Source organism: Osmia lignaria, chromosome 4, assembly GCF_051020975.1.
Source record: "Osmia lignaria lignaria isolate PbOS001 chromosome 4, iyOsmLign1, whole genome shotgun sequence".
Classification (NCBI taxonomy): Eukaryota; Metazoa; Arthropoda; class Insecta; order Hymenoptera; family Megachilidae; genus Osmia; species Osmia lignaria.
In genome coordinates this window covers 4,388,019-4,402,799 of record NC_135035.1, presented here as the reverse complement: position 1 = coordinate 4,402,799, position 14,781 = coordinate 4,388,019, and the positions used below count along the sequence as shown (strand labels likewise).

The window sequence follows — 14,781 nt, the reverse complement described above, 5'->3', positions numbered from 1 at the left end:
TTTTGGAACATATTTCGGGAATCGGTATGATAGATAGCTTTCCGTTAGATTATATGCAACTTGTTTGTCTGGGCGTAACAAAGAAATTACTGGTTAATTTGTGGTGTTGTGGTAAACCTTCAACCAAAATATCCAATGCCAAAGTATTGAACATATCTAACACCTTGACTGAACTCCGGAAATGTATTCCCATAGAATTTAATAGAAAACCTCGTTCTCTATATAAAGTAAAAAGATGGTAAGCGACAGAATTTCGACAATTGTTATTTTACACTGGTCCAGTAATTTTTTAAATTTTCTTTCGCTGCACGTAGGATTGACTATATTAACAAATTCCAGGTATTTCGAATTTCGAACATATCGATTACGCGTCACAGTTATTCGAACATTTTATTACAACATTTAAAATACTATATGGATCTGAAAATATATCTCACAATATTCACAATTTGTCGCACATCGCAGAAGATGTTAAGTGACATGGACCAGCTGATGATTTTGGTTGTTTTCCGTTTGAAAATTTTTTACAGAGTATATTGAAATCTATTAGTAAAAAAGCTTTACAACAAATAGTTAAAAGACATTTAAAAAAATGTAATCTCCTTAACACAGAAACAAGTCGAAACATAGAATACCCAATTTAAAAAAATCAACATTTCGATGTTCCATTAATAGGAGATATGTTAGTCTCGAAGCAATTTGAAATGATTCTATTTAACAATTTCATTTTAAAAACTACCGATCCTAACAACTGCTGCAGTTTTTGCGACGATAGTATCATTCTTATGCAAAATGCAGTTGAAGTAAACAATGAATATAAATTAATCGGTCGAAAATATTTAACTACAACAGATTTTTATACACAACCAAGTAAATGGTCACTGTTGAGTATTTTTTTAGTAGAACCACATTTAGGACCTTCTGAAATGTTCGACTTCGGAGTTGTTAACTATAAATCTGTCAAATTACAACTTGTAGAAGAATTTGTCATTTTCCTTTTGTTTCATACCAATTGATAATTTTTCGCCCATTTGTTTCCATTTATTCACAACATAAAATAGCCTTTTTTTGTTACCTTTATCATTTTAGTTCATCTTTTAGTTTATCATTTAGTAATTATTAGTACTCTTAGTATGAAAAAGTGATCTCGCCGAAGATTTGTTAGGAAGACAAAATATGTCGGCCAAAACTTGGACCGTCGCGTCGTGCGGTTTGTGGACGACGGTACCGACGAGGCTATCCCGTCAACATGGATTCGAAGGGATTTATGCCACTGGCCACCGTTGCACAGAAATGGCTTAACAGCCGCAATTAAAGGGTTGGAGCCGGTGAATTCATTGCTAGTTTCTTCACTCAACAATATTTTTATCACTATCATGTCGTCACTGATATTTTCTTCTGCAGTTATTAATCTGAAAGCCATGTTTCTTATGGAGCTTAAATTCTGCATAAAAATTACGTTCTTGTTCCATTTGAAGTTGAGAAACTCGGTCATCAATTGTTGCTTGGGTTGTGCCGTATCTCTCTTGTAGATTTTCTTGAGCGCGTCGAATATGTCCTTCAAGGTCTTCTTAGTGAGAACATGAACTTTTATTGCTGGATCTATGGTTCTTAATATAAATCCTCTTGCCTTTGCATCCTTTGTCTTCCACTCCTTCTTAACCTTTTCGGATGCATCGGCAGTTGGAGTATCCGTGTCGTCAACTATTTCCAGCAGATTTCTGCCCTCAAAAAGGGTTTCTATTTCAAGTTCCCACATGGGATATGTAGCATGGTTTTTTAATTTTTGAATGCTATTTATCTCAGATTCTTCGGCCATGGCGTCACTTATTGCACAACACTTTGCACTTAGAAATGATTACTTTTGAGTTCAGTGGAACTGATTCGAATACCTGGGCCCATAACCTGCTAGTTTGTTAATATTTTAGTACTATTAAAAGTCTTTTTAGCTTAGGTATTGTTTGCGCAGATAAAAATGCACGACAGGTTAAAGAAAAGAACGAAAGAAACGTTTATTCTACTAATACACACAAATATATATATATATACATATATAAAGAAATTACACAAAAGGTACTCTCATGGATGTTTACCCGTCATGGTAGTTGGATTTCAACTGAACTTGAACTGTGCTCGGTGTTTACACTTTTGTAACGTCCCGGGAATTATTATCGCGAGTACGCTACTGCACCGACCGCGTAGGGAGAGCGGTTCCCTATGAGAAGGCGACTCGTAAATAACAAAATAATGAAGGGATCATAGGTTCGGGTGGTGCGCGGTAAAGGAGTGAAATCCAACGTTAATTCCTTTCTCAAAAATCGTAATGAGTGTTTATTCAAGAAAAAATGTAATGTGTTTGTTTATAATATGTGTATAAAAAGAAAAGGTAAGTAATTATTTGAGTTATATAAAAATGTAAGTAATGAAAATAATATAAAGAATTAGTGTAATCAGTGTACAAATGTTGCGCCCTGTTCTTGAAATACAAAAGGAAAATTAATTATATTAGTTACAATGAGTGCGCCCTGTATATAAAAAAGAATACAAAGAAAAATAACAAAATAGTGAAGACCTAAAATAAAATACAAAGAAAAATTTAATTGATTAGTGAACGCGTCTCTAGATACGATTATGAAAATTCTAAATCTATAACTTGAATTTATAAAATAAAATTTATTCAAATAAATTGTTCGATTGTCGGGGAGTTGGCGTGGATCCGTTCCGACACTGTAGGAGCTAACCCGTTCGGCCGCAGTACGATTTCTGAGCAACTTAGCCGTCACTGATAGGCCGCATCCAAGGAGCTTCTGCTTTCGCTCGCTCGTTAAGCTTGGTTGCGAACACTGCAGGACGGTATCGTCGCTCTAGAGCCAGTGTGCTAATAGGCCGCATCCAAGGAGCTTCGGCTTTCGCTCGCTCGTTAAGCTTGGTAGCGAACCTGACACGTATGAGAACCGCTGCGAACCGGTGGTCGAGCGCTCCGGGTCTGACGCGGAACCTTTGCCGCCTCGCCGACAAAAGAATCTAAGCTACTGGAAACCTACGTAGTAATCGTATCATAGATCCGTGTCGGACTACGATCAGAATCGAAGTGTTATAATTTTGATTGTATAAAAACTAAAAAAATAAATATATTTTTTAATAATTAATAATGATAGGTTTTTTTTTTTTTATTTATTCTTCTTCCTGTGGGATGTTACACTTTTATACCCCAGACGTTAGAATGTTCGAGAGAGTACGCGACAAATACAAATTTTGAATATACCTAACAGGTATTTTTGTAGATGGACAAGGATTTTGATTTAGTAACACACAAGTAATCCTTTTTTCTTTTCCGCCATGATTAGAGAATCAGGTAATTATTTTATTTCCGTTTCGGCAGCATACAACAATTTAACCAACTATGAATAAAAAAAAGACTTTAATGTTGCCAACTTAACATTCATCCTGGCCGACTCATACAATTCAAATTTTTAAGCACAGGATCTTTGGTAAGTTAAAATTGTTAGATAACATAAACGTGCAAGCACTATAACATGCTATTTCATATTTCCATATACTTATGGCAAAGCAAGGGAGAAAGCCAGGGTAGCCGAGGACACCAGCGACCTTCAATCAGAGGTTGAGACAATTCAAAGACGAAAAAGGACTCGCAGATTCGTCTCGTCGGAGAGTGAGGAATCATCGGATAGTGGTTCCCTGAGTTTTCGCTCGCCTCCACCGATGCTGGAAGGGAGAACGGAAAGTACATATGTGACTACGGCATTACAAAACATATCATTCCAATTGTGCATGTAATTCTTTTCTCTACAATTTGTAGTTGCAACGGTCGGTGACAGTGCAGCAGGGAATGCAGCTCTCATAGTAACAGCCACCGCAGGTCCCAGCAGTAGCAGTGAGTTAATTCATTTACATAATTTCTAAACATGATTAAATGTATTTCAAGAACTGTAATACCTAACAAACAACTTGTTATAGGATGCAATGATTCAGGGAAGTGTCAGAGCTGCATCGAAAAAGTACGTTACCTCGAAACAATAATCAAACAAAACCACCTAATCTACGGATTATTGATGGATTTGACGCCTGACATGCAACAGCTTAAATTAGCGCAAAAAGTTGTCCCTGTCGCGGAACAGTCAGTCTCGTTGTACACGAAATATGAAGGACTGCAGTTCTCCCTTACGCGGGAAGAAGATGTGCTGCAATTAGAAACCTTCTTAGCAAAGTAAGCAAGATACTGATATACCGAACAGCTTTTATCTTTCATAATTTACAAACAATATTTTACTTCCAGGTTCAGGAATTATCAAAAACAGGGGATGGGGACAAATAACTACCAATTTGTGAAAAGGGTGTTGTCCTGAATTTTAGACAACGAGTTAGCCCTGAAATACAGCTGGCTGAGAAGAAAGGCAAGAATTTTATTTTGCACCTTGCGTTTAGCTAGGTTGGTGATATGTAAGTATCGCCTTGTTTTTAATGTATCCAATGTTGATTTCTGTATAATTGAATATGTACAAATTCTTATTTCAGCTGCTGCTGAAACGGCAAATCTTGCCGACAGTACTCTTACTTGTTCTCTAACAATGGAGGTGTCAATTTAAAACTAGCTACGAAGAACTTTTGGTAGGAAAAATGTTACCGCGAAACAATTTTGAACGAATGTTTTGTATATTTTGAATAAAATATTATTATTGTTAGAAATAATCGTTCCTCGCTCTTTCCCTCTCCACTGTCTTTCTCCCATCTAGGCAACTAGCGAGGTCCGCGCTACGCGCTGGACGCATATACTTACGTAACGAGTCTTGACGCGACGAGATGCGACTTACACTTTTGTAATAGAAATAGTTCAAATATAGATATGTAATTAAAGTATACTCTGCGTTTTGTAATTCACTCGTCCAGAACTCCCAATATCCCAACAGGTTATGGGCCCAGGTTCTGGACATTAAAGAATTAATTAAAAGTGAAAAGTGAAAGTACAATTGGAAGAGAACGCATAAATAGAAATTTTTGGAATTTAGAGACAGGTTGAAATGGCCCACAGAAGCGATGAATTTATGGGCAAAGGTAAGGCGACAGAAACAGAGACTAAAGGTAAGAACAAATAATAATACAAAATGCATAGGTGAAGAGTGAGATGAGTTGTGTAGAGATGAGAATAAAAGTGAGATGTGACTGGTGGTTTCTGCGTGGTTTGCCCCTTTCGAACCTGCAATCTATCGCAACTAAAAAAGGCATAGATGAGATGTTAATAGAAATGACGCGCAAAAGCACGCAATGGCCGTGTCTGTTAGAAGTGTGAAGCGTTGATATGTCTTAATGTGCGAGAAAGAGAAAATAAAGAGACGCGTAGAGTCAAGATGGCGGTGCCCAGAAGCAGGAATGAACACGTGCTCGACGAAAACAAAGGGACAAGAAAAGACAAGATGGCGGTGTTTAGTAACGGTTGCGAGCACGTGGGCAACGAAATCGGTAAAGAAGTGAAAGACAAGATGGCGGCATCACAGTGCAAAGACGTGGTCGATAGTGAAGATGTAAACACATGTGACAGTTATAAGCCGTGTAAGGGTACGTTTATGTTGGAGCGTCGATCATAGCTGCGAAAAAATATCTCTGGTTTGTTTATAGTAGAGCTCTGATAATAAGACAACTTCACATTGCTATGATCGACGCCCGTATCGTTTATCGACGCTCCAACATAAACGTACCCTTATAGAGAAGGGAGGGAGAGAGAGGTTCGCACCTGAAGGCATGCCTGGTTTACTGCAGAAACCGGGAAAGATAAAAATGACACGGGGACGCCTGTTGTCGACTATCGGTTGCCGGTTGCTCTCCAACCTCTTCCCTCCTAACCTCATTGACATGGGAAAGGAAAACTGTGTAGACGAGTGGTGTAAATGCGAGAATAAGAAGTATGATAACAATTAAATAAGCTTTAAATGTATACGTATACGTGTTTTAGATGAGATGTTGATAAGTTGACGTGTTAATTTTAATGATTCTTGAGAACAGTTGGTTTGTAAACAACTAAATCAAGTATATTCAAAGTAGTGTTCTTTGAATCTATTACTGTAAATATAAAACCATGTGATGGTATTTGTGAATGTGATATATTGAATGATAGTATTGATGAGAATCATAATCTTAAAATTGTTTGCAGAAAGTTCTGTACTCCTGCTATTTTTGAAAACACAGGTAGCGATGTATGCCCTGGACGAGAAACACAAGGAGGAGAGAGTGGTAGTGAGGCATGATAAGAAGAGTGTGTATTTTGTGTCAGAGTCTGGAGAAGTGTATAAGACAGGTATGTTACAATTCTTTACACATGTGTAAGTGAATGTGAAATGCAAGGATTGAAACTGTACAGTATAAAATTGAAATGTGTGTGAGAGGCCCATTAGATGAGTCGATGAGTGAGAAAAATTGAATTCAAATTACCATAACAGCTGAAGTGGGGCTCCGGACCACTAGGCTTATGGATCCTGTTACTGAAACTGGACAATTCTAAAACGTTCTGGTCACAGAGGAGATGGCAAATGCTGTGCGCTTGTCATCTGATCTGGCAGGGCATGGGCCTAGATGCGGTGTTGAAGTTCCACTGCATCCTACCTTATAGAAAAGAGATGTGAGAAAGTGAAATAGAAATCATCCGTCATCTGAGACAAAATAGTCACGGGAATCTAAAGTGGGCTGATTCTGGATTCGATGGGCAGATGCTGTGCTTTAGTCATCTGATCTGATGGGGCATGAGCGTGAATGCAATTTTGATGATTCATTGCATCTGATCTCTAGTCTGTCCGTGATCTGGTAGCACTTGATGTTCGGTGTGACAGATTGAAGCTTGTAAAAGACTGGTTTACTGCTGTTATTTGAAATTACACAGATAAGAGTACCATGGAAAAACTAAAGGAGTCAATGGCGACGAAAGCAGTCGACCAGGTTGAAAAGACTGGTGGAAGACTTCTAACGGACGGCCCCGTCCATGATGTGGAAATCACACACGAGAAGTCGAGTAGAAAGATGAGTAGAGATGAAGAGATGAGCGCTGCGGCTGAAGTGTATGATAAGGAAGAGTTGTCAGAAGAGTCCGAGGAGAGTGGGATATGGCGAATTTGAGAAGAGAGACAAAGTAGATGAGGAAATAAGAGATATGATATAAAGACCATAGGAGATGAGCTGAGTGAAGAGATTGAAGAGATGAGAAGTGATTGTAGAAGTTAGAAGAGAGAATGCCAATACAAAAAGATCAGTGGCCACGGTGTGTGAGGCTGTGGTGACTGCAATAAAAGAAATGACGTGCACTCTGGCCGCAGCGGAGGAGTCCAACGAGACGAGACAGGTGGAGAGCGTGGAGCGTCTGGAAAAGCTGATGCAAAAACAGCGGAAAATGCTGAACCAATATTCAGTCATGTCACAGATATACAACCTTACATTGTTAAATACGGAGAGCAATGATGACGAGTGAGACGAATGAAAGAGTGAGACGAGCCGAGAAGAGTTTGAAGAAAAGGAGAAGGATTTGAAGAGAAGAAAAGAGGTACTTGAACGAGAAAGAGAAACGTGGAGACGAGAACGGCAAGAAATTGAGACAAGAAAAACTAAGGTATGTATACACAAAAGCACTAGTAATGTTGAGCTGTTTTCTGCCGGACGAGAAGTGGATTTGGACGTGATAGGGAACAACATTGATTACCTGAGTAGATTTTATGCTGATAGAGAGAAGCGGAATGGGACGACTGAGTGTGAGGGATCGAATAGTAGAGATGAGGTTGCGAGAGCGGTTGCATCGGAGTTTAGAAAATTAGGAATAGAACAGCTGCTGGAAAAACTAGAGAATACAAAAGACGACAGACCGAAAGAAACAATAAAGGTGGAAGTAATGAGTAGGGACTCGGGCTCGAGACGGGACTATAAGCTGACGAGTCAAACTAAACTAGAACACTTTATGGATTAATTGGCGTAGGAATTGAGGTCTGACGATTTGTTATACGTAATAGATTCAACGGTACAGGCTAGTTCAAAATATGACGAGGAGACGAAGGAAAAACACAAACATAGAGTTAGGGACATAATGATCAATAAGATAGATGAGAGTTATCATAGGAAAATCGTGAACATCAAAGATTCGGTAGAACTGTTGAGTAAGATCCGTGATTTGAAAAGGTGTCAGGTGAATTTGACTTTGACTAGTTTGAGACAACGGCTGTATGGCATTAAATTCTCTGCCGGTAAAGAAAAGATAGTAGAGTTTTTGGATCGGTTTGAAGAGATATTATGTAATTATGATAATATTCCAAATGAGCAACCGATCTCGGAGGATGAGAAGAGAAACGCGTTTTATAAAGTTGTAGTGACGAGTGCACCTCAGATACAGTCGGTGAACTTCCTCTTGACAACTCAGCGTAAGAGATGAGAAGAACTGAGTCCCAGGCAGAAAGAGCAGCCGGAAGTCCGAGCCAGCCCGTAGCTCTGGCGGTTGGGGAGCCCCTGCGAAAGCATGTAAGATGCTTCAAGTGTGATGACAATGGTCATATAGGCAAAAATTACCCCATCCCGCCAGGAGCGAGAGAATGTTATAGATGCGGAAGGTTTGAACACCATGTAGCAAAGTGCCTGTACTCCGACCCGAGATGAGAGGGATAAGGAGGGGTGAGAGTGATGAGGTATGTAAATAATTATGTTTCTAGAAGACCTGATTCCATGGAAATCGGGGAGGCTGTCGTTTTTGGTAGATGAGATAATAGAAAGGAGAGTGATGTGGAAAATAATAAGAGTGTGAAGCGAAATAGACCAGATCCTGATTACAGTCGGTCATGGAATAAAGGAGGAAACATTAGACGAGAGAGATTATGGTGTAAGAACACAGGAAATAGAAGTAAAGTCGATCAGAAAATTCACCTTAGACGCGACTGCCCATGACAGTACGGAAAATATACATAGAGAGGAATGACTGTAGGAAGGATTCAAAATAGATAGCGAAATTTCTGGTAGATTCAGGGGCAACTGAGCATCTGACAAACTCCAAACTGGTTCTTCGTGGGCTTGATAAGAGCGAACATAATATTATTAGATGTGCGAATAATGATTCGGTGGGAAATTTGAAAGCGGAAGGTATAGGTAAAGTAACAGGATGGACAAGAGATAATGAAAACTTGATTTTGGAGGAAGTGATCTTTGTGAACTCACTAGTGGAAAATCTACTATCATTGAAAAGAACGTTTGTGTATAGTATCTACGAAGGACTGTACTAGATAGTGGAGTTGGAAACAAATTCTGGAGGTTGTGACAAGGATGAGATTGAGAAGAAAAATAAGATGGTGGCTCGCTTGATGACTGAAAATGTCAATCAGAACTCTCGATGCATTACTAGAAGTGTGACAATGAGAAGTGATACTAGATGGGGTGATGTGAATGAGAAGAGAGAGGTTGAAGGAGATGAGAAAAAGCGAAATGAAGGAACTAGAGTGGAGGAGACAAGTGCAGAAAAAGAATCGGAAAAGAACGAGAATGTACAGAGCGATGAGAAATTTCAGACTGTGGACAATGACAACGAGGAGAAAGGTGAGTAGATATGTCCAAGGTTTGATGAGTCCGTGTGGGATAAACAGCTGGAGAATCCCGGAAAAATACCGTGTATTGAGTTGATGGACAGCGAAATGCCTGAATTGAGAGCCAGGGGAAATTTACCGAGGACAACAGAGCTATGTTGTGATGTGTTAGGATGGGACATGAGTTGATAACCTATCTGAAGGTACTGCAAAGGCAACTTTCCGAAAATAAGGTATTGAGCAGCGCTGACTTGGATTTGATTTGCGAGGTGTATGCAACTTCAAAGAATAAGAAGCTAGCGTTTAAATTAATTAGGCATAAAGCTGACAGACTATTGTAAATCATACATTCGGACGTTATGGGTGCGATAAGTACTGTAACCTTTCCAAAGGGATAGTTACTTATGTCAATGATTATTCTCGACTAGCAATGGCTTTTTCGATGAGAGCGACGAGTGAGACAGGCTGTTATTTTGAGATGTCTGTTAAATGAGTAGATATTTGCTGGGATGTGATGTTAAAGGTATGATATTTGAGAACAGGTGATTGTCGATGAAGAGCCTTGTGGGGTTTGGAACCCGCTCTGCCGTTCCGAAGCTTTCCGCTTATACCGGTGGTGTTAAAGGGCGCATAGCGCTAGTTTCGATCCACTCCCAGCGTTACCTCCATACAAAGGAGCGACGGGCCGGAGCAATTCCACTCATGGCAAGCCAATCATCGTACGGGGGGAAGACCCAGCGCCAAACTCTTCGTCGGCGTGTAAGGAGTTTTGCTCTAGAACGCTCTTACTTTTAAGGGGGGAGGGTCAAGTAAACAGGCGTTTCTTCTCGAATTTATTGCGAAGAGGGTATAATGTTTTTTTATAAACGGTCAACGGCATGTTATTATATAGCATTTAAAGAATATATATAAATTTTATGATTGTAAAAATGTTGAAAAATGAAGGAGCAGCAGTCGGTTGAAGTTTGCTTATCGAGAATGCGCCGTGCAGCCTACAGGTCGCTGTAATTGTCTGAAATCAAAAATTCCAAAGTTTTTCGTTAAAATATGATAATACGCTTTGCATGAACCTAAATGTAAAAAAAAATTTCAAAAATTAAAAATTCTGCGCCACTTTGAAGAAAAATCACCAGATTTTGTTATATATAAATGGTTATAAACATTGTTTCTTTCAATTTAAAAACAAGCCTTTAGGTTCATGCAAAGGAGAATATATTAAGGAATATTCGTGCCAAATTTCATAAGAATCGGTTGAGAAATAGCTGAGCTACATTGCACGGCCCGTAAAATTTTGTGTTTTGAGATAAACGCGTTTAAAGTTTGCGGAAGGAAAAATAGTTTTTTACGAAACTTACAGCTTATGTGAGGTTAATCAGCGATGCCAGGGCTGTATAGTAAACCCTCTTCTTCTTGAAATTTGCTTAGCAAAGCCTGCTGTTTCTCTTTTCAAGCAGTTCTTGCCTCTTTTGTCCTCTTTCGGCTGCGGCGCTCCTGACTGCTAATACGATGTATTGTAAGCGTCTACTAAGTTGAGACTCGAGGTGTGAAACGCTCCGCCTAATCCTCACCTCGAACCCTCGTCTAGTAGTAGTAGTAGTAGTAGTTTCTACTAGTAGTTGTAACCTAGAGAGCGAATAGCGAGAATGCGTGTGGGTCAACTGTATAAGTGTGCGTGTCTAAGTCTGGCCCATCTAGCTCCGACCAATCAGACCCAATTCCTTAGGAGTCTCAACTTAGCAGACGCGTACAGTACGTCATACGTATTAGCAAACTGCTTACATTGCAGCCCGATTTGCAGTTGTAAATCGTTCATAACTTGTAAAACGAAGATGTAACCTTCATTGAACATACCGGCAGCCAAAAATGCAGCACTTTTAATAATTTTTGAGCCGCAGTTTAGATGCTTAGGGGCTAGACGCCACAGTAGCGTTAAAACTTTCGTTTGCGTTTTGCGTGTAGCCACCTAAGCATCTCTCAAGCAAATCATCGCGGCAGAAGTCGATGTATATTGGAAGAATGGACTTCTGCATGTCTGGATGTAGCGAAACAGGATATCTCTGCTCCGCACCGTTCGGAGCGTGTCACTTTAACGACGTTGTAGGTACACTTACACTTCGAATTTCGGTTTGAAACTTTCAGAGAACATTCTCCAGATAGTAAATTAATTTTCTAAGCAAGAAAAAAAAAAGGTGGAATTTTTTCATTTTACTTGACCCTCCCCCTTAACAAGCTAACCTGAGTGGGCTCCCAGCTACACCCACCAGGCGCTTCACGTCCACAGCCACAGCCCCGTTTGCCACCGGTAAACCGGTGCCCGGACCACATCACGAGGAGGAGGGGTTGGCACATGTCACCGCTGGAGCTGGCTGCAAGGCCCCAACGGCATCTTTGTGATCCGATATTTAAGAACAGGTTATTGTCGGGATTGAGCGTCCGGGTGGGCGGCGTAGCCGCCTGCTCTGCCGTACCGAAGCTTTCGCTTATATCGGCGGTGTAGGGGAGCGTTGGTACCACTGCAAAGGGTCACGCTCGTAGGTGTTGTGAGCGGTGGGCTTGGAAAAACCCCCTCTTCACCACTCAAGGATCATCAGAGAGGTAGACTGTCCCTTACGGGAAACGACCCACTTAGCCGTTTAGGCAGGCCAAACGTTGTCCAGCGGGGGCCACGGGGAGGCGGGGTCGTCAGCGCATGGCTCAGTCTCTTACGGGCAGGCGTGGAATCACGCTTGTGTTTGGTGCCGCGGCTTGCGCTGCCTTCACCACTCGCTCTGCTCTCACCGCACCCTCTCGGGCGCAGCCCCGTGTCACCAGAGCGAGATTGATTGTTGTCCTGCGGGGTGCCGTCAGTCGTCTGGTTGTCGTTATCTGTTGCCTATGTGTTTCGCCCAGTGTTGTAGGTTTCCCTTTGTTCTTTGTTGTACCCCGTTATTGCTGTCGTGCCATCGCTCTAGTTGTTCTGCGTGTCGGATGTTGCGATGTTGTTGCTGTTCTGTGCTGATGGGTGGACTGTCGCGTCGTTTGTGGTGCCGTTCTTTCTGATATTTCCCTGTGATATTTGAGAAGAGATCAAGGAACGGAATATACAGGTGGATGTACTCTATACGAGTTAGGCAAACTGGAAACAGAACATCACTTGTCTAGTCCGGATACGCCGGAACATAATGGTGTGGCAAAACAGATGAACCAGATCATACAGAAGAAGGCATATACGTATGGTTCCAAACTCCCTGAAAATATGTGGGACTTGGCCTTGGGTGCAGCGATACATGCGTATAATGGGACGCTGCATAAGGCGAATAAAATGGTGATCCCTCTTGCAAAACCTGGAGCCGAGGTTTGGTTTTGACATAAATCGGATTAAGAGATGTGGATGTCAGGGGTACATGTAAATTTAGATAAATAAATAAACAAAATTTGGTTTCGCGGAAAGACGAGTTATATTGGTAAGATATACAAAAACAGAAGATGTGTTGCTGAAGCCAAAAGAAGGAAAATTCTATGAAAGTCAAGACGTGATGAGAAGCTGGTATATGGAGATGAATATGGAAGGAATAGCATATAAAATTGGCAGAACGTTTTTGATGAGATAGATAAGAATAATGGAGAAATACAGTTTAAAGAGGACGATAAGCGAAAGGTAGATGAGATGTTGAAAGAGGACTCCCAAGGAAAGTAGAGAGGGTTGGTCTAAATCAAGCAAGTTCTGTACTAAAGAATAATGATCTGAGTAGGCTGATAAGTGACGTAAGTTCTTCGGATCCATATGTTTTGGTCGACACAAATGAAATAGACGTGGATTACCATGGTTCGGCGCAGAGAGAGGTGTATCATGCGCTGTTGGCCAAAATCAAGGCGAATCCTGCTTTCTATAAGAAGGCAATGATGTCAAGTGAACGAGAGAAGTAGAAAGAGGCGATTGAAGACGAGTAGGGAACTGTGGCTGAAAATGTTGTCTGGAGACTGGTGAACAAACCGAAATGTGAGGAGAATAAGAGAAAACCTGATATTGTAAAGTCTAGGTGGGTATTGAGGAAGAAGATAGATGATAATGGCGCGACTAGATATAAAATGATGAGATCGATCCTGGCCATAATGAGCAAATACAATCTGGAAATATGTCAGTTGTATGTAAGAAACTGCTTTTCTAAATAGTATGATTGGTGACGAGACTATAGAAACACCTGAAGGAGCAGATTATGATGAACAGCTTAGACAAGGAAAGGTGTATAAATTTAATGTGAAACCATGTCTGTGCACCTGGCGATGTGGAGAAAAGTTTTTGATTTTATCTTTGCAAGTTTATGACGTACTGATAACGAGTGATGATATGGAGAGACTAGTAGAAGCAAAAAGAAAATTGATAAATGAACTTGAGATGACTCATTTAGGAGAGCCGAAGGAATTCTTGGGTTTCAGGATTAGAGGAGATAGAGAAAACAAAGTATTAAAAATAAATCAAACTGGATACATAGAAAAGATTTTGAAAAAGTTTGGGCTCAGAATGGTGATTAGCAAAAGAAAAGAGAGAGAACAGGCTTGCAGAGAGACAAAACTAGATAAAACTGCAACAAGGGATGAAGCACCCTATAGAGAAGCAGTAGGCAGTTTGTTGTTTTTGGCGAATGCGATTAGACCAGATATCAAATAAATCCGCCTGAGAATGACTGGAGTGTGGTGAAAAAAGTGTTTAGCTATGTGAAGTGAATGATTATAACTAAACTTATTATATTGGGTGATGTGATCAGGCTGCCTGGTGATTTGGTAGGTTAGAGAACATACAAACAGACGTATGTGGCTTTCTCAACTTGTCAGGCTGAGTATGTTGCGATGAGTGAGGTGTGTCAGGAATTGGTGACAGTGAATAATTCTTTGAGTCTGATTTTGAACAGGTCGTTTGCGCCGATGAGTCTGAGATGAAATAGATGAGAATTAGAATAATTGGAAATACATTTCATCTTTTAGGCCTTGATGTGTGAGATGAGACTGGCGGAGAAGAGAATAGAGGAGACTAAAAATACTGTCGAACCAGGACCACACGAGCAAGGAAATAGAAGGACAGAAAGACTGATGAGATGAGTGGAGAATAGAAAAGAAGCTGTGAATGGGAGGGAGTGTTAAGGGGGTAGACACGGGTAATGCAGCGAGATGACATTACCGGCAAAAATGGGCCTATTAATGGGTTTATGGGAATCGGTTATTCGTCCTTATTTGAGAAGACTTCGGGCTG

At 40.5% G+C, this 14,781-nt stretch overlaps 2 protein-coding genes across 2 annotated transcripts; both read left to right on the top strand.

The window, feature by feature from the left end:
- The first annotated feature begins 240 nt into the window (after positions 1-240).
- Positions 241-4,667, top strand: LOC117610889 (uncharacterized). The gene is made up of 5 exons (XM_034338737.2): positions 241-3,745; positions 3,821-3,895; positions 3,979-4,228; positions 4,298-4,461; positions 4,537-4,667. The coding sequence occupies exons 1-4, from the start codon at positions 3,724-3,726 to the stop codon at positions 4,365-4,367; spliced, it is 417 nt and encodes a 138-aa protein (XP_034194628.1). The 5' UTR covers positions 241-3,723; the 3' UTR covers positions 4,368-4,461; positions 4,537-4,667.
- Positions 4,668-9,386: 4,719 nt separating this feature from the next.
- Positions 9,387-12,911, top strand: LOC143305271 (uncharacterized). Its single transcript, XM_076688137.1, has 4 exons — positions 9,387-9,567; positions 9,758-9,768; positions 9,886-10,034; positions 12,618-12,911. The coding sequence occupies exons 1-4, from the start codon at positions 9,387-9,389 to the stop codon at positions 12,898-12,900; spliced, it is 624 nt and encodes a 207-aa protein (XP_076544252.1). The 3' UTR covers positions 12,901-12,911.
- The last annotated feature ends 1,870 nt before the right edge of the window (positions 12,912-14,781 follow it).

Excerpts from the sequence above, each read along its gene's own strand:
- LOC117610889 (XM_034338737.2), top strand. The coding sequence starts at position 3,724 with ATGCTGGAAGGGAGAACGGAAA. Across the intron at positions 3,896-3,978 it reads CGCAGGTCCCAGCAGTAGCA|GATGCAATGATTCAGGGAAG; the intron begins GTGAGTTAATTC and ends AACTTGTTATAG. Across the intron at positions 4,229-4,297 it reads TTAGAAACCTTCTTAGCAAA|GTTCAGGAATTATCAAAAAC; the intron begins GTAAGCAAGATA and ends TTTTACTTCCAG.
- LOC143305271 (XM_076688137.1), top strand. The coding sequence starts at position 9,387 with ATGAGAAGTGATACTAGATGGGGTGATGTGAATGAGAAGAGAGAGGTT. Across the intron at positions 10,035-12,617 it reads ACAGGCTGTTATTTTGAGAT|AGATCAAGGAACGGAATATA; the intron begins GTCTGTTAAATG and ends ATATTTGAGAAG.